This window comes from Ctenopharyngodon idella, chromosome 20 (assembly GCF_019924925.1).
Source record: "Ctenopharyngodon idella isolate HZGC_01 chromosome 20, HZGC01, whole genome shotgun sequence".
Lineage (NCBI taxonomy): Eukaryota > Metazoa > Chordata > Actinopteri > Cypriniformes > Xenocyprididae > Ctenopharyngodon > Ctenopharyngodon idella.
Genome location: NC_067239.1, coordinates 24,851,292 through 24,874,810, shown reverse-complemented (window position 1 = coordinate 24,874,810; position 23,519 = coordinate 24,851,292). Strand labels below are relative to the sequence as shown.

The window sequence follows — 23,519 nt, the reverse complement described above, 5'->3', positions numbered from 1 at the left end:
TAAATGATCTGTGGGGTATTTTTAGCTGAAACTTCACAGACACATTCTGGGGACACCAGAGACTTCTTATGAAAAGGGGCATAATAGGTCCCCTTTAAAAATCAATTCCCCTATGGAGAAAGTGAATGGGATTTTTACTTCTGGAACCCGACTGTTGGACTCTATTGGTTGAGCCAATGTGGCTGTACTGGGCTGGTTGTAATGGCCAAAAAAACACTTTGATAGCACTACCATAGAGCCACAGCAATTACACATTTCAGAGAAATCAACACATAAGTCTTATAATTGTCTCTGCACATTAAGCTGTGATAAAAAATGTTTTATCATCGAGAAAATGACATGCTTCAGCTTTAAAATGCCAGTTACAGTGCAGCTGATGCAATTTGTAGGTGAAAGAAAGATCTCTATGATATAACGATCTAAATCATAAAGAAGCTCTTCTGTTGCGACATATTCTTAACCACCAGGATTCCGAGATTCCCTAAAAATAGCCTCCTCTGCATTGTATTGACTAGTGCAGCTCTCCTACACAAACCATTAGATAACATGTCTGAGACAAATCTCTCTGCTCTCACCCCTCTCATCTCGATCTTCCCTCATAATGACTCATTCTTACTGAAATAAAGTAGGCATGTGGAGACTTGGGCATACTGTACAATTCAGTGCACACTTTTAGCATGTCAGGAATCACGAAACGACTCAATGGTTAATTCTTTAAAGCTTTTAAGTTCAAACTCTGCATAGATGGTATTGAAAAACCTGTGGTGAAATCAGTGCAGCATCAGGAAGTTGTAGGTATGAAACAGCAGAATCTAATTGGATGTAATTGCCGGGTTAGACTAGACTACAGCAAGTGATGAGGGCATTTGAGCTGTACCACGTCTGAGTCTCAGTATTCTCCCAGCTCCTGCAGAGCACAGCCTTCTAATGAGAAGAGGAGGACAGACTGAGGAAGTGGTAATTGGATCCTCCCTGTCCTGTCGCCTGGGCATGTGTGGCAATGTGGCTGTGCTTTATTTAGATCCTCTAGGCAAACAGTCTCAGTTCTCCACTTGCCAGCAGCAAACGCAGAGCTTGTGAGAACAAACCACTCCTGCCCATCTTGAGCTCATTTGCTTGCAGAACAGAAGTTTGCTCTCTGCAACTGCACGCAGCAGCTATGCCATTACATTATGGACTAATGAGGCTGTGCTGACATGCTAATTGAAGCAGGCTGCCTGTGCAATCCTTTTGGGATTCGTCTATTTTTGATGATCATGTTAGCAACTACCTTAAATACACTTGGATCACTGTTTACTTACACAATCAAACAACCAGGAATAAATGCAAGCAGCAGGCCATTAATAAAAAATAGGGTATTTATTGTATATCGATGTGCTAGCAGATGTATCTCACAAGTGCTTTGTATTGGGGTAAATTCAAGCGAAACAGAAAAAAAGGTTGTGCGTTGTTCTCCAGTGTGAGTGTGTATCACACTCAGTGTGTGTCCCACAAGTTTGTGTGTGTCCAGCTGCCAAACTCTGTTTTGGAGAGCATCAGTATGATTGACACTCTGGGGAACCTTGAAAGAAAGACAGAAGAGAAGATCAGCCAAGGTACAGCCACAGGAACCTGGGTAGGCTAGCCTGGTTACTATGTATGAATGTCAAACTTTAATATGAGGTTCATCAATTTTTTAAATTGAGGCTGTGTCCAAAATATTCTGATTAGGTAGTATCCGAAGGTAGGAAAGTATCAAGTCTGAACTGAATGTTGCATTTTTGAAGGCAACCTTAATGTATCTTGTGCTGACTTGTTTTAAATTCTAAATTAACTTATAATTTAAATACATTTTAATTTATAAGCTACAAATTTTATAAATTAATTTATAAATGTATTTTTTATAACATAAGATTGTATTTGTACCAAAAAATAATTGGGGATAACATATTACAAATAACACGTTACATATCAAGATTATGTTTTGGATGAAATGAGTAAAGTTACGTGATAATTCATGAATGTATATTATAACAATACCTGAACTACCTTCCCCAAAATGCATCCAAGTAGGCTTGCCCATTGCATGCAAAAAAGAGTCTACACTGGCATGACACAAAGCAGCAAAACTAGCCCATTATAATCAACAAAGCTATCTACACTGCAAGACTGTCAAGAGGACAAACACAGCAAAAAAACCCCACTACTTTAAATTAAAAAAACCCTGTAAGCAAAGCACAACGCTGAAGTTTTGGAAGAAGAGGAGTCTCAGCCAACTGATTGTTATGTTAGAGCTCAAAGCTAGATAGTAACTAATACTTTATTTCCATAAAAAGTAAAAAAAATGTAACAATTAGCCTACTTTCTATTAGAAGTATATTTTTAAAATATACTTTTAAAAAGTATTGTTCCCCCAACATAGATTACATAATGAAAGGTGAAATGTGTAATTTCTTTGCCACTAACATAGTTACACTGTAAGTGTTTTGGCATGGTAATGTGTATGACAATGTTGATATATTTGGTCTAGGCGGAATAGGTTTGCTACGCTGCTGCTGCTGCTGTTAGTTATCGCTGCTGCTGATGCAGAGCAAGTACGGGACTTGCTACTGCCTATACATACACGACACGCTGCTGTGAGCAAGTAAGACATGCTGCTGCTGTACAATATAGCAATATGCAGATCTATACAGGTGGAGCTGGGAAAGGTGGAGGGTTTCTGTAAGCTTGCTACAGCAAATGCAAACCAAGTATTTGAAGGTTGAGCACGCAAGCTCACTGGCTACTGATACAGCAGGAACCAATCAGCTGTGCCCTATAGAGAATGATGTGACTGCAAGCAGGTTGAGTTAAGGACCTATCAGTCTGCGCCATCTAGAGTTTCATGACAGAACTTTGTATTTAACCAAGAATTCTGAAAACACTGCACTTATTGGTTGGAAAAAAATGATGGTCCTGCCCCAATCTCACGCCATTGGTTGAGCGACTGTTGCTATGGCCACATACACAGTGTAAGTTTTGGGAGTGACAACCGCATTTAAATCCCCTAAATTATCGTTACATGTGTGTACGGAACACGACTCGCTCTCGAATCTCCGATGATTGACAGCTTGGAAACCATAGCGACGTTCTGGCATCTATTGTGTTTGGTATCCGTTATTGTGACCATAGTAATATTACAGTGACAAAACACTCTTTTGTCACTTTTGTTTATGCTTGTACAGCCTGTTTCACACAGAGCACGCTCTTTCTGTGTTGACATGATCACTCATTATAAGCGTTTTTGGGCTTGTTTTTTAAGCTCGTCTCATAAAGTGAACAGGTTTATGGAGTTATTAAAGTGAGCAGACATGAAACGCGATATTTTGGTTTTATTTTCAGCATAAAGCATTTGGATTTATTTCGGTTTATTATGGGCTTGTTCTTATTTGCTGATTTTTTTTTTAGCAAGGTCTGGTAACATGAATGAGTCAAGACTCGTGCTTTCCCTGTGATTCACTGCACATTAACGTCATTAACAACTGGTTGTTCAGTTCGGTTCCGTACACACTGCATAGAATTTTTTGTAAATGCGGTTGTCACCAATGTTCCCACTAAGCTGCGCGTGTTCTGCTTCAGAAGTGCGCGGCCACGCAGAAAGAATAATTGCCGCACAGAGGACAGACTCAGACATGAAATCATGTGTGGGGAAATCCATTTGATTGTAGTTTAAATGAGAAATAATTGCAGTGCTCTGGACAACCGCTATGGAGTTATTGTCGCTATAGAGTTATAACCGGTGAATGCGGTTTACAGGTTTCATAGAAAGAGAACGATTAAGCACGTGTGAGCGGGCCTGAGCCAAATCAGTTGCGGTAAGAATACTGTCATGTTTGCGGACTAAATACCTCAATTCGAGAGGCAACGCGAAACGAAAAGAAATGTGAAATAAAACGTCATGTTTTAATGAAAAGTGGCGGAAATAACAGATGATGGGCACAGAATGTTAACAAAACTCTGAGACATTTACAGTTACACACCCACCACAGGTGTAGCGTGCAAACTCAAAATACATCAGTTATATACCTCAGTTTATATAGATTATTGTGTGTGGTGGTGGTGGTGTGGGTTTCAGGGATGTTTAGTTAACTATAAAAGAGTTAACATGTTCACTTTTCTTAAAAATATTTAGCTATCAGATCTGTTTAAATGCTTCAGTTTGTTTTCATATTATAATATTTTAAAACAAATTGAAGCATTTAAACTGATATAATACTGTATATCAGTTTAAATACTTAAACATTATATTATATTATAATGTAAGCCTAATAAAAAATTGATCTCACAAGGGGATTGTTTAGGGCTCCTTGCCACTAGAAATCTTGAAACCTCCTGGTATAGAAAATCTGGGAAATTCATAAGCAATAAACATGTAATTTTGATGGTTTAACACTGTCTGTTGCTAATAATTTACTGTACAAAAACACATTATGGTTGTCCCAAACCATCAGTGTAACTGCTCATATTATATTATTATAAAGATAATATAATAAAGAACATATATATTATTAAAAAATTGAACTGTCCTGCAGGAGATGTTTAAATTATTTTTTTACAGAATTTCTTGGTAAAGACTGGTACAGTTAACACAGCAATGTGAAAAAATCTCAAGTAACCTAAAATGTGTTTAATTTAGTGACTGAACTGCTCGTTTTCAAAAATATGATTTAATATATCATAAGTTACATCAAGGGTCAAATAAAATAGAAATGGCACATTAAAGTTAAAAGTTACAGTTGCATGATAAAACTATTTTTTGTGTGTGTGTTTACGTTCATTGTACAGGTCTGATATAAAGAATGTTTTTGCTCAGGTGGCCAAAATGTGCGCTCAACAGAGAAAAGTTTTGCTCAGCGTGAAAAAAAATTAGAGGGAACATTTGTTGTCACTACCTGTATTTTTCGGGAGTTAATTCGGTTGTAGAATGCAGTTGTCACTTCCGTATTTTACTGAACTGTGTGTATACAGAACGCGATTAAGCACTAAAAGGTAAACTGACAACCGAATTTAGCTGCAGTGTGTACGTGGCCTATGTCAGGCTGGGCTGCGTTTCCCAAAAGCAAAGTAATTGCAGTGTTTATTAATATTTTGAATAATATTTTATTTTTATATTTTCAGTTTTCATTTTAATTTTAGTTTATTAAATTTGTTTATGTGCTTTTGCCATTTTTATTATTTTTTAAAATATTTATTTTTAGCTTTAATTTTTTTTTTATTTCAGTTTTGCCAATTTAGTACTTAAACTAATTCTATTTCAGTTAGTTGCCAAGGCAACATTTCTATTTTTTGTTTAAGTTTCATTTATTATTTAATTCTGCTTTATTTCATTTAACAAAAACAATTGTTAACAGTAGATAACAATATCACCCCAAAGCATTGTGAGCCTAAGCTGATCATATAGATCATTAGTGCCAATGATTAATAAAGTCCACTTTGGTTTACAACGCTTTCGGGAAACGCAGGCCTGGTCGGGATACTCAAATAAACAAGCAATGTTTTGATATTTACAGTGTCTTCAGGGGAATCAGCCAACAAGCAGCTTACTTATAGTTGTCTCTGCATATTAAACTGGGATAGAAGAAAATATCTTGCCATTAGAAAATTACACACTTCACCATTAAATATTTCCATGGTTATCTCTAAAGCTCACTCAAATTTGTTTTGCTTAAGAGTTAACATTTAAATAATAACACATGAAACAGCACTTGCTTTTTGTCAGACAAACCCTAAATGTAGAGTGTAGCATTAATATAGCGACAGTAATGAGGTCATTTCAGTGAGTCAGGACGTTCTACATTTCCAGCATACCTGGGGTGTGCGGAAGAGACAAAGGGAGTGGACATAGCAGAACAGCAGGACACAGATGTAGCCCCTCCTGGAGGTACACACTCGCTCTCTCTGCCTCTCAATCCATCTTTGACTCCAGCTGAGCTCTGAAAGGTGAGGAGAGGCCAAGGAGGAAGGATCACGAGAAAGGCATCTCCCATCTCTGAGTGTGTGCTGACAGTTCGCATGGGCTGATCACCAGCATTTTACTGCTCTCGATGCCGTCCAGAGCCATCTCGCTGTCCACACAGAAACGAGACGCCAGGTGCTCCAGGTGAGTGCCAGATTTCTGCCAACGCTGCAGTAACACAGGAGACATAAACACATGCATAAGTACACATTCACTAAGGACAGAGTATAAAATATCATGCATATAATGTATAGTGTGCATTCATACTTCACACATATCTACTTATACGTACGCCTCCCTGCACAACAAACAAATCGGATGTTTTCTGATGCTACAGTATGCTGCATGTCCCTGACACTGACATGACAAATGTGACATGTGGAAACGCTGACATCGGCCTGAGAGTAAAGCCTCTCCTGAGGGGCTGTCTAACGCTGGGACTGATACTCATAGACCTGATGTCAGTGGGTTCCTCCGGGAGCTTTCTAAGTGCGGCCTGATTTATGGTCTGTCAGAGACGTCTCCTGTGCTCTCGTCTGGAGCGACTGCAGTGGAGGTACCTGCTTGCCGTCGCTGATGTTGCACGGCACGAGCAGGATCTGGGAGGCAGGGAAAGTGGTGGAGACGGACAGACAGTGCTGCTTCTGTCGGATTTGCTGTCCGTGGGTGTAGATCCACTCCTGTGCAGGAAAGAACGCAGGCTTTTCTGATGCTGAACCAACATATAATGAAATGAAAAAGCAATAGCAATTTTCTTTCTAGAGACTTACACAGATTTCAATAGATTGCATGTCACTGCTGTAAATAGAAAAGATCTTCCAGGTGTTTTAAATGTTGTGTGACAGATTGGACTGGAAGCTAAAAAAACCTCAATGTTTTTAAAGCAAGTATCCTAATTTTTTGATGCATTTAAGAATTTGTAATTATTCTTAACAGTAATGCCATGGGTTTACTTCACAATCCATCTTTCATAGGTTTGCATTTACATTCATGCATGACTCTCTGATCCAAAGAAAAATAAGCAATTCGTCACATAGAGCCAACAACATTCATAGTATACAACGCCATCAGGTTTATTAGAAAACTAGATTAGGAAACAAGCTAGAGCATTTCCAGACTTGTTAATTTAAAGATGTCTGTTCTAATCTGTCAGCGCCACTTAAATGATAAACAGAAAGAGATGTTGGAAGAAAACAGACACTTTTTGCTTTCCTCTGAGAAGGTGATCTAATTTGCTGTTCTGAGATATGTAGAGAGAATGACGCACGAGGGCAGTGGGAAAATGTGCTTTTGTGAGCCATGCTGATGAACTGCTTCCCATCTGGTGAGTCTTACAGACGCTTAACAAGGTCACACGCAGCAGGCAGCAGGGAAACATGCTCTTGTGGTGTTATGAACACACTTAAGTGCTCTGAAATCACTTTTGTAGTGTTCAGGCACCAAATCTACTGTCTATCATCTTCTCTGGGCTTTATAGAGAATAAACATCTGAAAAACAAACTTTTTACAATGCACAGAGGAACAAGAGAGAGGTTTCTGGGTAGAATGATGGTCTAAGGCTTTATGGCTATTAGTTCCTAGCTTTGGTTGAACCAAATTATACATTTAATAATTGGCTCCCTTTGAATTTTTCCATCATGGTCCATGAAATGAAGTTAATTTATTAAATATGTTAAAATAAATTGAATTATTAAACATTGATTACTATTAAAATAATGTATTGTTCTTTTTAAAATACCCTATACATTTATATTATTAATTCATAGTATTAAAGCACAATAAAATGCAAATAAATTTGCTGTTCAATGTTTAGTCACTGTTTCTTAAAATTCAAAATTTAATTCTGTATCTAAATTTAATTCTGTAAGCCATTCCGGATTCAATTCTGAATGACGCACAACCCTGTTTTTTTCCAGGATCATGTGCAGGTGAGGGAGCCATGAAGGGTGACAGTAGGGCAGATTAGCTGCTCAGAGACCAGAGGGCACCTCTTTGTTTAATATAATTACACAGCAGTGCATAAATGTGACCTGAATTAAATCCCATTACCCCGCTGTAAAAGCTGCCCTTTCAACGTGCCCCTGGTTGCATAGCATTTAATGTAATCTAGCATCTCAGACGCGTAGCCTAACTGTGTGAGATGTCACTGATTCCTGGCGTGAGAGTAAAAATACACACTACCTTTGCTCCTCTTCTGATCTTGACCAAACTGTTCAGTAGAATATGTGACCACAATGCTTAAGGGCAAGATATGCTTTAAAGGATTAGTTCACTTCAGAATTCAAATTTCCTGATAATTCCAAGTCATCCAAGATGTTTAAGTCTTTCTTTCTTCAGTCGAAAAGAAATTAAGGTTTTTGAGGAAAACATTCCAGGATTTTTCTCCATATAGTGGACTTCACTGGGGGTACAATGGGTTGAAGGTCCAAATTGCAGTTTCAATGCTGCTTCAAAGGGCTCTACACGATCCCAGCCGAGGAATAAGGGTCTTGTCTAGTGAAACAAGCGGTCATTTTCTAAAAAAAATAAATAAAAATTTATATACTTTTTAACCACAAATGCTCATCTTGCACTGCTCTGCCATGCGCCACATATTACGTAATCATGTTGGAAAGGTCATGCGTGACGTAGCCGGCAGTACCAATCCAGCGTCTATAAAGCAAACGTGCAAAGACTAAGTCAAATGTGCCTTATAAAAAAAGGTAAAACCACAATGTCTGATGATTTTGAAGTTGGAGGAGGTACTTCCGCCTGCGTCACCTTTCCAATGTGATTACGTAATGCGTGGCGCATCGCAGAGCAGTGCAAGACGAGCATTTGTGGTTAAAAAGTATATCCATTTTTATTTTTATTTTTTAGAAAATGACCAATTGTTTCACTAGACAAGACCCTTATTCCTTGGCTGGGATCGTGTAGAGCCCTTTGAAGCTGCATTGAAACTGCAATTTTAACCTTCAACCCGTTGGTCCCGAGTGAAGTCCACTATATGGAGAAAAATCCTGGATTGTTTTCCTCAAAAACCTTAATTTCTTTTCGACTGAAGAAAGAAAGACAAACATCTTGGATGACATGGGGGTGAGTAAATTATCAGGAAACTTTAATTCTGAAGTGAACTAATCCTTTAAGTGGGTAAAATGAGACTTTCTATGGTGTGACAGTAAGATTTATGAATGCCAAATAGAAATAACCAAAGGATAACACAGACAGCGCTAATTCCTACAGCAATGGCAGATTAATAAGGAAAAATAAAGCTGCGCATTTAATGCTTCAAGCATGTTTTTCTGAGTCTTGTACCTGGTTGGCTGCTGGTACATCTTTGGTGATGATGCAGGGTGCGAGTGTGAGCACTGGGAGATCCTGTCCCTCAACTATTCGAGACTCTAGACAGTTCTGTCTCTGCCGAATCACACCAGACTTGGCATCAGAATCATCAGGAACTCTGCATTCGGAGAAAGATACACCATAGTGTAATGATAATAAGTACCCCATAGAGAAAAAAAACAAAACAAATTATATCCTATAAATATATTAATTGTTTCTCCAAGAAAGCAATGAGTAGCAAATGAAAAAGTCGGCATGAAATACATATTCACCCCATCTATTTTGTAAATGCATGTGGTAGATCTTATTGAGAATGATTCATTCATGTATATGTTTAACTTTATTTTTTGACCTTGTTATATTTAATCAAAATATTATAACCTGATGTCTCAGTGAAAACAACAGACTTCTCTCTGGTGATGTATGCTGGACTTTTGTCGACTTTTATATGCCAAATGAATAAATATAACACACACAAAAAAAATTTTTAAGGGGGGGGGGGACCTTAAAACTAAGTAAAATCTGCCATAGTGGGTGGAAAATCTTTCCCTCGGGACAGATGAGAGCAGATGGACAGCAGCTAGTCTACAACAAGCCACACTGCCATGCTAAATAATAACATGGCACTTTACAATCATCAATCAGCACCGCAGACACTCAAATACACACATCGCACTGACTCACTTGAGCTCTGGATAGACATTGTCCAGATACCACTTGAAGGATTTGCACTTGAGACTCTTGCGGAGCTCCTGTCTGCTGTGAATGCTGATAAGAGAGGAAGAGAATGAGCGGAATAAGAGATGAATCTTTTCCCTAATGCCTCCCCATTATAGATACACACATAAACACACACATGCTATCAGTCACTCACTCTCCATAGGACTTCCCCCGAGCAGCTGGTCGAGCTGAGTAGTAGAACAGTTTGAACTCATCCATCCAAACTTCAGCAGTCCTTCTGGTGTTCCTGAAACAAAGAGCATTGAATGTGAACACCAAAGTGTGCTAAAAAATTTTACTCAAAAAATATTGTCTTTACAGCCAGGTATTGAAGACTTGCAACTGTAATAAGATATAGATTGTGAAGAAAAGTGGAAAACTCACAGTAACATGCTAGGGTATTGTGGGTGCTTGTCAGGTAATTGCTATGCAGTTGCTAAGGTATTCAGAGTGTTTTTTAGCACATTGCTATGCAGCTTCAAGGGTGTTCTGGGTGGTTCATACTGGCAAAGTCAAAAGATCAGACCTCTCTAAATATTCTGATCCCTAGATATGGCTCAGACCCCTCCCGGTAAGTGAGATTTTTTTACACATTAAAAGTCCAGTTGCTTAGAAAACAAACAGCACACTTCTTTTCAACAAGTCGCACAAATTGAGCTCTCAATCATGTCTATGGCACAAACAGAGCAGGATGAATTCCACGACAAAGTGTAATATTAAGCGGTTTAATAAGGAAGCACTGACTGTAATACAGTTACTGTGAATTTAATATCAAGATACTTTACATTTTATTTACTTTTATGTAGTTGATCATTTTAATCTATTTATTTATTTACAGTTCGTCAAGACATTTTATTGCAGGCTATGCACTAAAAACTACACATAAACAAACCATATCTGATTGTTACATACTGTATCTAACAGATAACTTTGCTAACAGATGTAAAATGACATGGTTTTAAAGAGTATCTAGTAAAGCCAGCTAATGCCTTCAGCAATTATTCATTAGAGCCTCTGAACTATATGAGGAAACAGATTTTGTTGACTGAGCACACTGCATAGCAATTCAGATTCAGAAAGAATGTTGTGCTATGCTCTTAATATTTCATTCGGTTTCATGCTGAGGTTTTTCCCCGGAGGCGAAACGTGATAAAAGCAAACAAATTTTACACAGCAGATTTTCTTCCGGGCAGAAGTTGGAGGATTATATCTATCTTTGGCAGGAAAAATCCAACAAATAACATAGGAAAACATTCAACAGAGATAAAAATAAATGAAAATAAAAATGAACATATTCAAATTTACAGGTTAACAACCCCCAAAGACAAAACAAAGTCTTCTAACGTCGATAAAAATGTTACATCCTTTATCAGCCTTAATATTTTACTAAAAACACAGCTGGATAGGAATTAATATTATAAGTATGTGCACTTCTCTTGACACTTACTTAATGTATGTGTTGGCATTGCCCTCTGGGAAGATGTAGGGATGTTTCTTGCGGAATACGTGGCCGACCCTGCTACAGGGAATGATTTCCAGGCTTCCTCCACACATCCATACTCTGAAAGAAATCTCTATAAACACAATACAATAAATGCCAATCACAGTGTGTTATAATTAAAAAACATAGCATTAGAAAGCATACAATACTGTTCAAAAATTTGGAGATTTTTTTTTATGTGCTCACCATTATGCTCATCATGGTTGTATTTATTTGACCAAAAATACAGTATAACAGTAACTTTAAAAAAAAAACAAACAAAAAAAAACAATATCTTTACTGCTATTTTTGAACAATTTAAAGCATCCTTGCTAGTGTTGTCAAAAGTGCCAACCACGATACCAAGTCGGTATTGAAATTTTAAAAATATGATGCTTTGAGTGCTGTTGAGCAGATTTGTAAACACCTCTGATTGGCCTTTGTGTTCACGCGCTCATCAGATATGTCTGTGATTGGCTACAATGATCAACGCTTCAAAAACATGTTGTAAATAGACATCAATGACTGAGCGCTTACACAGATACACACCTGCTTTCAAACGCTCCCAAAACGCTTTCAAACGCTTCCGTGCGTTGATCATTGTAGCCAATCACAGACATATCTGATGAGCGCGTGAACACAATGGCCAATCAGAGGTATTTATGAATCCACTCAACAGCGCATAAAAGGGTCATATTTTTAAAATTTCAGTACCGACTTGGTATCGCGGTTGGCACTTTTGACAACACTAAATCTTGCTGAATAAAAGTATGAATTTCTTTTAAAAAACAGTAGTGTACATTGATAGACGGCTCTCCTGACACAGTATATTGCAGAAATGTACAGTATAAAATGCATATGCATATTATGTCATGTAGAGAAAAATAACTTGCTGACATGTGTATATGTGATTTACAGTAGCCCTCAAGGATACAGCATCACTCTCATGGCAAGAATTAGATCATACGGCTGGAATCTCCCGTCTAAATATGCCAGTGTCCAACACTCATTTGCAATTATGAGCAGAGTAGCATACTTGAGTCTGAAAAAACAGTGCTGCAACAGCTCAAGTCTAATTCTGTTATACAGGATATGCATGGTTAATGATGGGTTAACTCAGCTCAGAGAACCATTCAATTCCCCACAGTGCATTGCTCTTAAGGCTTTTACAAAGTCAAGAAAAGAAAACCGTTAGCAGTTAAATAAAAGCACCAAAATATTGTAGATACTGTTTGAGAAAATTGATTCCAGAGATCAAGATAAGCTGTTTCTAAGTTCAAATGTCATAGTGTGCCATTTCCTCTCTGTGATGAGACAACAACCCTAAGTTTCCTCTGTCAGTGCTCGATCAGGGAAGAAAAGTGATTGAGGTTTATGTGCCATCAGACAGGTGCTCTCATGCATAGTAATAACTCACCAAAGTTCTCCCCTCCCCAGATGTCCATGGCTGTGTCATATTTTCCCAAACGATTGAACCAGGATCTGTCAATCACAAAAAGTCCTCCTGCAATGATGGGCGTTCTGAGGGTTGAAAGAGTAAAAAAAAAGAAAAAAGAGTGAAACGTTAAGTCTTGACATTAAACACTTCAATCCAGGTGACTGCTTAAAATACTGCTGTCACTCAGGATTGATGTAAGAAAGCATTTCTTTTTGAATGTGGTTTGGGTGAAGAGTCTTGGAACAAGGAAAGAGGATAAAAGGTCACTGAAGTGGGGGTGTGTGGCCCATTTCTCATTCTCCTGATGAAGCTCAGCTTGCCCTTCAAAATCACTGTACCCAGAGAACTGCTTCATGTGCTAAGGACACTGGAGGAAGTAGCTCCGGTATTATCGGAAGCATTTGAATTGCATCAGCCATAATCTCTCATTGTGAAGTGGTAGGACACATCGCTTCCTCTGCCTCTCCTCAGGGCCACTCACGTACTTTCATTTCAGATTCATTTACTTTTCACACAGCTATTCTCATCTCATTTTAGTAGGCAGAAACAAAGCCCAAAAGCTTCAACAATTGGGCTCAGTGAATGAGTGTAAAGTGGAAAAACCTGTCAAGGGTTTCAAAGATGAGAGAGAGCGAATGAATTTTAAATAATGCAATAAAATGAATTTCTAGGATAAAGGAATGCAAATAAATGAAATGCATACGTTACTGCCAGGCTTGAAAACATGTAATAATCCTAATCTGTTCACTTAGAAAAGTAACAGTGCACATCTACTCAACAAGTGGCATGACTGGAGGTGTCCATAGTACAAACATGTGGGACCATTTACGAGTTTGAACAGACAGTGATCCCAAGTATGCCTTAGCAAATATCACTAATAATAACTATGTTATGGGACACTCATAGAAGAACATAACCTATAAATCTACTATAAGTGTCACTAGACCCACCCTGCGTGCTAACTGCACACTCTTGCTGTGTTCAGATTACCTGTACATACATTAGCGTTCAAATGTTTGGAGAATAATATATACAGTGTATATATATATATATATATATATAAAACATACACAAACTCTTGCCAGCCAGGGAAACAACTGGCAGTCAGTCAGGGGTCATGGTTGTGCTGTCCCTCTCACATATCATCCTGATATACACACCACTACATCCCATCTGTGTCCACACACTCACACACAGCTCTCAGTGACTCAGTTATCACCGATCTATTCTGCATCTGTTGGCGGATTGGCTGTGAGAGACCCAGGCCGGCTGCAGTACTGCACCGGTACACAGCACACGCAGGAGCAGACGGGATCTGAGCCTCTCTCAGCCCGACTGCCTGCTTATCTGAGCTATTAACAGCCTTCATTACAACAGCCTCTGAGAGCGCTAGGAACAGTGGGAATTACACAATAACAAGAGGAGAGAAAGAGAGACAATTGAGGAGAAGAAGGAAAAATAACCAGGATTTAAATGTTGATATTGCTTTGTTTAAACAATCAAAAATGATTAATTAAATAATGTTATAGCAACTCAATATTTTAATTATGATATAACTCTTCAGTTCTTAATGATCAACCAGGCTGAACTTCTCAGTGGAAATCAATGCTTCAAATGCCCTTTTCTCCCTTCAAAGACAACATGAAATTAAAATCCTATATATGTTCCTAATAAATAACCCTGCTCTAACTAAGGATGATTTTCAGCACGTTATTCTGAAGAATTTTTGATTGTTTGTTTTCGGTGAAATGTAGTACATTTCTTCACATCTGAACAACTTCTCTTTTTTGTGCTACCAAGGCCACACAAGGGAGGAAAACAATATTAACCAACTTATTTTTATATTTTCTGAAGAAAATGCAAGTGATGCTTTCATATGTAAAACTCGCCCCCACAATGTAAGTGAAGAAGCTCCAGTCTTCTCATTCTCTGTGTATTTGAGACCATGCCAATTCTAGCCAATCACAAAATACTAATCGTCAGATTATGAGATTGAAATTATTCACTTACTAAAATTAGATTTAATACAAAATAATTATAATCAAACAAATTTCAAAATAGATGAGACCCAATAGATTTTTTTTTTTTTTTTTTGTCAGGGCATTGCTATGCAGTTTCTAAAGTGTTGTGAGTGATTTCAGCATGTTGCTATGCGGTTGCTAGACTGTTGAGTGGTTTCTAGGGCATTTCCAGGTAATTGCTTGTTGGGCCAAGTAAAAAAAGAATCTCTATGACATTCTGGACATATGTGACCCTGGACCACAAAACCAGTCATAAGGGTCAATTTTTTTAGATTTATACATAAATAAGCTTTCCATTGATGTACGGTTTGTTAGGGTAGGACAATATTTGGCCGAGATACAACTATCTGAAAATCTGGAATCTGAGGGTGCAAAAAATATTGAGAAAATATACGGTAGGAAATGTACAAAATATCTTCATGGAACATGATCTTTACTTAGTATCCTAATGATTTTTGGCATAAAAGAAAAATTGATAATTTTGACCCATACAATATATTGTTGGCTGTTGCTACAAATATACCTGTGCGACTTATGACTGGTTTTTGTGGTCCAGGGTCACATATGGGTTCCTCCTGCAATGATTTTATGTCTTTTAACATTTTATTTAGAATAAAATGATTATTTTAATATATAAATAATAATATATTAATTTAAATACTTTTAAGTCATCTTGTAGCACTCTTGGAAGATTGCTGAAGTCCTCTAGTGTGCCCTGGCCTCCTAGTTGAGAACCACTGCGCTAGTTTAATATTTAGAAATTTGATCAAACCCAAACCCTAAGTCCAAATGCAAACAATAGTTACAGTGATGCTAACAAAAATAAATATCATTCACGATTCACTCAAATCCTGATGGATAAAAATCCCACCCTACATCAAAATTCTGTTTAACTTAATTTCACAGAAGTTAAATGTGAATGCCATTTCATGTTGTTTTTAAACCTTTTAAACACTTTTACAGAAAGTAATTTGAACTTACAGCAAACAAATAAAAAACAAGAAGCTAAAGCTCAAAGCCCAACAGGTGTTGGACCAAACCCCTGTCCTCATTTAGCAGAATGTTTTTTATAAAATCCCCTTTGCTTCTCTTCACCTACTTAATGGGCTCTGTAGGGTCAGCTCTCTTGGCTCGCTTTTCAGCTGATAGTTGCTCCCATTTAAAATGCAAACTCCAGTCGAAGCCTGCGGCAGGAAACAGGAGAAAGAGAAAGAGAGAGAGAGAGAGAGAGCGAGAGAGAGAGAGAGAGAGAGAGAGATCAATGAAGATCTTTTTTGCTCTAATTTCTTGTAACTTTAATTTTTATAAGTCATAATTATACACCGCGGTGGCGGTGATAATTAAAGTGTACTGCTGATGATAGGCCGGGGCTTTCATCACAGTTAATTGTTAGATTTGTTTCTGGGTGACACCGCTGATTGGGGACTATGACCGACGCCCCTTGATGTCAGCAGCGGGACATTGAATAGAGGATTATAATTGCAGTTTTTACCTCCTCGCAAGTCTGAGGAAGCGGCGACATAGGCAAACGTGTCCATATTAATGATGTCAATCACTGGACTGGCGACACAGGTCGGGTCCTGAAAAATGAAAATATTACAAAATGAGACAAAAGAGCACAAGAGATTTGAAAGGGTATGTGGATGGCTCGACTCTCTGCCTGTTCAGCTTGATTTCACAACAAAGGAGGTGGAAAATCAGCGAGAGCTGGGATTATCTGTGTTACTAAGAGTGAGTGAGTATGCACACACACACACACACACACACACACACACACACACACACACACACACACACACACACACTCATCCAACATCATTACACCAGACGCTCTGACCTCATCGCTCAACCCTCTCATGCCTCACAATACAGTCCTGCTGAAAGAAAAGAATACTTGAGATGTGTCAGCACTACTGGGCTTTCAAACTACTTCAAACTGCTTATGAAATGAATTTTGAAAAATGTGATTTTATTAATTTTGATCTCTGTAAAAAAAAATCTTGTCACTTCTGAGTTAACATATGAGTTCTATGTTCACACTTGAATAACAGGTTAAAGGGTATTTTACACACCACATGATAGGTGGCAAGCTTTGCTTGTGATCTAACATAACTAAAATGACTAATTTCTCCATAAAATGTGTCATAGTGCTCAGAAAAATTAACAACAGTTCTCCTCCATGTTGTTTTTTGATCCAATAAAAGCTAAATGGTGATTGGTTGTGAATAAAATCACCATTTTATTGTTGTGAAAAGAATTATATTGTAATTGTATTGTATTGTATTTTAAACATTTTTTTTTTTTTTTTGCAGTGTGTGCCATTAACAGTTGGGTATGAAAGCTTGTTTCCACCACTGAATAAAAAAAAAAAAGTTAATTGCAACTTTTTCTCACAATTCTGACTTTTTTTCTCAGAATTACGTGATATAAAGTCAGAATTGCGAGTTATTAAGTCAGAATTGCAAGTTTATATCTCGCAATTCTTACTTTATTTCTCGCAGCTCTGAGTTTATGACTCACAATTGCAAGTTCATATCTCTCAATTCTGAGAACTGAAGTCAGAATTGTGTGAATGTAAACTCGTAATTGTGAAAAAAAAAAAAAAGTCAGAATTGTGAGATAAAAAGTCACAATTACCTTTTTAATTTTTAATTTAGTGGTGGAAACAAGCTTCCATAGTTTGGCACTAGTAAGATATTTTAAATAAAAGTTAAAAAAAAAAACATTATTTTTGCTGCTAAAATGTGAAATGACAGTGCTGCTAACAGTCAGAGAGAACAAAGCGGCAGGATTTTCCTGCATGTGCTTGGCAAGCGGTGCCACATTCAGTGCCGCCTCCGTTCTGCCTGCTGACTCTCTCCCATTGAAAATTAACTGAAAAAGGATACAATTCCACAGAATCCAGGCAAAAATACTCAAAAGATTATGGCCACAATAAGAATGAGTGTAAAATTGTACCTCTTTGACCCTCTGCAGCAGTGGAGGCAGCCAATCTTTGTTGACCTCACAGTGACTATCCAAAAACGTCAGGATCCCGGCTCCTGCAGCATCCGCTCCTCGAACCCTGGATCGGATCAGTCCTGTGAAACACACACACACACAAACACAGAGTGGGTGATCAGGGGCACTGGAGAATTCGCTTTCCATCAGAGCAACACATTACATCTGTTGAAAAGCCTGTTAAACTGAAAAATACTCTCATCACAACAATCTCATTCACAGAAAAAGATATGAGAAGAGCCATTTAAATCTGATTAGTTGAAGGGACAATTAAAGCCTTATGGTTATTATCGAATCAGAGCAAGAAGCTTTTCCACGAAGGCAAGGCTGTTAAATCGGTAGAGCCTGACTGAGGATGCATAATAATTGTAAACGTGCAAGACTCGTGCAAAGTTTCACGCTGCATGGCAACTTCAGCCAATTAAAAATCCCATTTCATCCTCAATAAGGCTGTATTTTCCAGATGGGTGAGCGCACCCTCTACAGAGTTGTTGAGAGCAGGCTGTGTTTGTGTGTGCATGCATATTGGGCCAGTGTGGCCCCTCTGTGTATGCGCTGGGCAGATGGAGAAGGAAAGAGAGAGTGAGAAAGGCAGACAATGAAAGAGAGAGAGAGAAAGTGAGTGAATGGCAGAGATTACATTCACCTAGAGCTAATAGAGTTAACATAGCAGAACCGCACACCCTGTTTGTAGCTCCGGGACGACAATGGGGTTTAAATGCCTTAAACCTTTTAACAATTTTCTCTTGTACAGAGTTGGCTGCACAGGGGTTTTATGCATTAATCAATGCTGTCTAAGCGACAATGTGTGACAGTGTGTAATGGAACCTCGGAGCGCTGGAATAAACAGGGAGGGGGCAGCAAGTGGATGATCATTACTAATAAGAACTTTGCAATGTTACTTTCTTCACGTTGTAGGTGACAATGATGACTGAATGTTACATTATTATTCTTACTAAATACTAATATTATCATTATTAGTGGAGCTTGCTCATACTTTGGTTTAAGGGAGCAAACCTCAAAGCCCTGGTATTAAACTTTTGTGCATAACTAGCTAGGGACGTGACTGATTAGCTTATTTGCAGATTATTTAGAAGAGCTGCACTATTACTTTTCTAAGGGATAGGACTTTGCCTGGCAGATGATGAAATTAGACTTAAATAGACCAACAGACTTAAAATGAAGGAGTGAATCAAACCTTATCTAAGGAGAAGAATATCATAGTGACTTGAGGGACTTTTGACCGCCTAGAAACCATTCAGAATCAGTGTTGTTATTGTTAACTAATACTAAAACTATTAAAAATTACTATGGAAGTCAATGGCTACGTCAACTCTCTGGTTACCAACATTCTTCAAAATATATTTTTTTGTGCTCAACAGAAGAAAGAAACTCATACAGGGGTGCGTTTCCCGTACAATGACATAACTCGCAGCTTCACTACCATAGTACGATGCATTGTTGAACGAATCAACTAGCTAGTCAAGACTATTTCCCAAAACCGTATTGTCGCAAACCTGTCGTTCAATCATGTTGGTGCATGATGTCACGCAGGTGGTGGAGTAATAACTTCTTGAAATGAATCCATTTGAGATCTAATTAATGATAGATTTTTTGCTATAAATTACGAACATGGCATCTGAGGACTGATTCTAATTTTTCTCAGTTATTTTGCTTTATTTCCAGATTCAGTCATAGACTCGTTCTCATGTACTAGAGCACGTACGCACATGAGCACTCTTCAAAAACAACACTTTAAATCTCTTGACAAACTAAAAGATGTAAATGACATTTTTATGTATTCGAAAAGAGATTGTACTTAATGTCAGCTTACGTTATTTTGCTTAAGATAACGATTTATTAAGTCCACGTCATAAAAACTAGAAACTATGCTTCTGACCACAGCTGGAGAGCTGTCGCTCCAACCACACAAGTTTGCGATGCAGTTTGCGAACGTTTGTTTAAACTATGGTTTCGGGAAACACCAAATCGTTGAACTATGTTAGTAACGACAGAACTAGTTGGCTAACGATGCTTTTGGGAAACGCACCCCAGGTTTGGAACATCATAGGGGTGAGTAAATGACGACAGAATTTTCATTTTTGGATGAACTATCCCTTTAAAATAAAGCTGAAATAAAATAAAATATAAATATTAGACGAAAAACTTGAACTTAAAAAACTTAAAAATTACAAATGTTAACTTTGCAACTAACTGAAATAAGTTTAAGTTCAAGCACAAAAATATTAAAACTAAAACTGAACAAAAAATAAATTAAAGCTACATAGAAATATTTAAAAAAATGACAAAAGCAAATAACAAAATTATTACAATTTTAACTGAAATTAAACTGAAACCTGAAAAGAAAAATAATGAAAAAACTAATTCAAAATATTAATAAATACTATAATAGTATATAATACTATAAATAGTATAATAGTATATAAATAATACCACTGCTCAGAACACATAGCAACACCCTGCAATCATCCATAACATCTTTGCATTGTGGCGGCAAGTTTTGCACAAGGAAGCCCTACTCATATCACCTTCAGAAGTATGAAAATCTAGTTATTAACGTCTGAATGCATTTTGGCCCAGTGACATTAAAAGCATAGTGCTAATAAACTAAATGGGGAATTTAAATCCAAATTGGACATGGAAATTTATGTAAAGCTTGACCTGCTTAATTTACCAAAAAGGTAACCAGCCATAAAGATGACTTAACCTTTCAACATCCGTAATGTTGTTAAACCGTGCTAATAGGATTTCATTAAACATTAAGTGGGCACTTTAACCCAAGTCAATCTCTAAGGGCTCGGACAGCCATTCCAAACAACGGCCGACATAAAATCTGCCACAGGCTGTACGGCAGTGGCAAAATCAATATTTGCTATAACGGTTTAAGACCAATGTTTTCAGTTAGATGCACATCGAAATGCTCTGCTTACAAATGGATTTTTAAATGTTTATTTTTTTATCAAGAGTTTAAATCTATGTTTATGCGAGCTGCTTGCCAACTAATCCATGTTCTGTCACCCTCTAGACTTAATATATCTGCTCATCGGAATGGAAAGATATGGATGACAGCACGAGTGCGTGGCGGGGGAACTGTATCTGCTCTGTTTTCCACCTGTGCAACCGGTACATGTAAGGAAGTGTGAAACACTGGCCAGAGTTTCAGTCAATGTGCAGTAATCTTCTTCACAGTCTGTTCACAGTCACCCTCCCAGTAACGCACCACCTGCTGTTAAAACACTCACCAGTGCACGGGCGAAAAGCAAACAGCTGCTTTTAGAATCTGGATGGTATTACAAACAGGCGTGTTGCCAGTCCAAAATGAAATATTTAATTCACAGGCAGAGGAAGAGAGTGACAGAAATGTCATCACTGGCCTACCTTCTCTCTGTTTATTGCGAAGACACTTTACTTTGGGCAACTTGGTGAGAAGAAGGCAGTCATTTGCTGAAAAGAAAAAATAGATTTAAATGAATTTATTTATTTGAAATATTTATCAAATGTATTGCAACTGTAATAGTCATGACATCAGAATATGAATTTGTTACATTTATAATTTCAAATATGCTATAATACACAGTGCTTGTACTCACAATCCTCGCTGAAGTCGTCCACCAGTATGATCTCATGAATCAGATGCACAGGAGTCCGATTCAACACACTGAAGAGAAACAGAATTAAAATGGTCTGAATTAAAATTGCTGTCCAGCAGAAAACTGTAATACAAATCACTTTAGGCTGTGGGCTATAAAATGAATCTTTCTTGAGGTCTATATCAGTGCTGTTATTGTTAAATAAAACTAAAATTCTTAAAAGTTGTCTTCAGCAATTGAAATAAAATAAAATATAAATATAAGATGATAAACTTAAACTCAAAAACTTTGGCCTTGCCTACTATTGTAACTGAAATCAAGTTTAAGCTGAAGTACTAAAATGACTAAAACAGAAATAAAAATAAATTTAAGCTAAAAAGAAATATTTTGATTAATAAAAAAAGCACATAACAAACTGACTAAAACTTGAAAAGCTAATTAAAAAAAATAATAAATACAATAATAGTATTAACAAATAATACTAAACTAAAAACTGTTCTATATACATAGTCACACAGATTTGTTTTTAAAATACTGAAACTGCAATAATAATTGCTAGTTTATTCACATACAGAAAGCTGTCGTTCTGAAAATTCTCAAATAACTGTTTGCAAGGAAAAAGAATACAGCAGAAGTACTTTAATTTAATTTCAAAACATACACCATAACTTACTGCTGAGTTCTTTACGGGTCACACTTCATATCCAGTTTAACATATCACATGAGATCCATTTCTGAAGAGAAAGTCTTATTAGCTACTGTATACCAATATTATGCTATTAGATTGACTATAAATATATCTTCAGAAATAATATTATGTATAACACTGTAAAACAGAACCACAAAAAAAAAAAAAAAAAAAAAAAGAGCCAGAAAAAAAAAAAATAAAGTTATGTTGTTAGCCAGGTATGTAGGAGATGCTGATGTGATGTGTGCATGCAGTGCTGTGCAGCTGAAGAGCACAGACCTCCTCTAAACCTCTTTTCTTTGTCCTCACGCTAGGTGACTGATTGCATTGCACTCACAGGTATGTTTCCACATGTCTGAGTCAGTGAGACACATTCATCACAGCTCTCCCTGTACTGCCCATGCGCACAGATACAAAAGCTCACATATACACAAGTAAACACATGCACAATTCAAATTCACTAGGAATCTCTGCAGAGCTTTAAGATCATCATTCCAGTCAAACACCCTACAAAAACCCTGTCTTCTCCCAAACAGGAATATATATATATATATATATATATATATATATATATGAATTTGCTGGCAAAATGAGTCGCAATGAACAAATTTTCAAAAATGAGTTATTGTTATTTTCTCAATCTCTATTAAAAAACCTTCAAAATGATGTATGATTTGTTGGAATCCAACAAAACCATACCTTAAAATCCCTGGTAATACCACCAAATTTGGCACAAACCAAGTCAAAGCCCATATCCATAGGAAAAAAAAAAAAAAAAAAAAAAAAAAAAAAAATATATATATATATATATTCAACTTTTTTTCCATAATTCCACAATTGTTTGATTAACATTAATGAAACAGACAGCCTATATTATTAAGACCTAATGTATCACACGGATCTAATATGTTACACATCAGATGTTTTTCCCCAACAGTTAACCTAACATTCACGTCTTAAGACATAACAGATAATGTTTGTGTGAATACTCACCATGACAGATTTTTTACTGTAATTCGCTATGAATATTCGCAAATTTTTCATTGTCAAAGGAAAGGTACTCCTCTTAGAAAACATACAAATACAAATACTTTTAGATGTTTAATTGCTATTTGGAGTATTGGGATCACTAGTTGAGGGCTTAACGAACTCATTTTTGTGGAAAACCCAATTTCGCACAAAACTGACATTTTTCACTTGTTTTGCCTGTATATATATATATATATATATATATATATATATATATATATATATATATATATATAT

At 37.0% G+C, this 23,519-nt stretch overlaps 1 protein-coding gene across 2 annotated transcripts in view; it reads right to left on the bottom strand.

Moving 5' to 3' along the window:
• Window positions 1-1,340: 1,340 nt before the first annotated feature.
• Window positions 1,341-23,519, bottom strand: part of galnt14 (UDP-N-acetyl-alpha-D-galactosamine:polypeptide N-acetylgalactosaminyltransferase 14 (GalNAc-T14)) — a 45,342-nt gene continuing 23,163 nt past the window's right edge. For both annotated transcript variants that reach the window (XM_051875617.1, XM_051875618.1), the window contains exons 4-16: window positions 21,566-21,633; window positions 21,354-21,419; window positions 17,913-18,034; window positions 16,447-16,534; window positions 16,054-16,138; window positions 12,913-13,016; window positions 11,463-11,589; window positions 10,170-10,262; window positions 9,980-10,063; window positions 9,269-9,413; window positions 6,535-6,654; window positions 5,827-6,142; window positions 1,341-1,561 (exon numbers count right to left, since the gene is read on the bottom strand). In XM_051875617.1, the coding sequence (XP_051731577.1) occupies window positions 5,984-6,142; window positions 6,535-6,654; window positions 9,269-9,413; window positions 9,980-10,063; window positions 10,170-10,262; window positions 11,463-11,589; window positions 12,913-13,016; window positions 16,054-16,138; window positions 16,447-16,534; window positions 17,913-18,034; window positions 21,354-21,419; window positions 21,566-21,633 (1,261 nt within the window). In that variant the 3' untranslated portion in view covers window positions 1,341-1,561; window positions 5,827-5,983. The remainder of the gene's footprint in view (window positions 1,562-5,826; window positions 6,143-6,534; window positions 6,655-9,268; window positions 9,414-9,979; window positions 10,064-10,169; window positions 10,263-11,462; window positions 11,590-12,912; window positions 13,017-16,053; window positions 16,139-16,446; window positions 16,535-17,912; window positions 18,035-21,353; window positions 21,420-21,565; window positions 21,634-23,519) is intronic.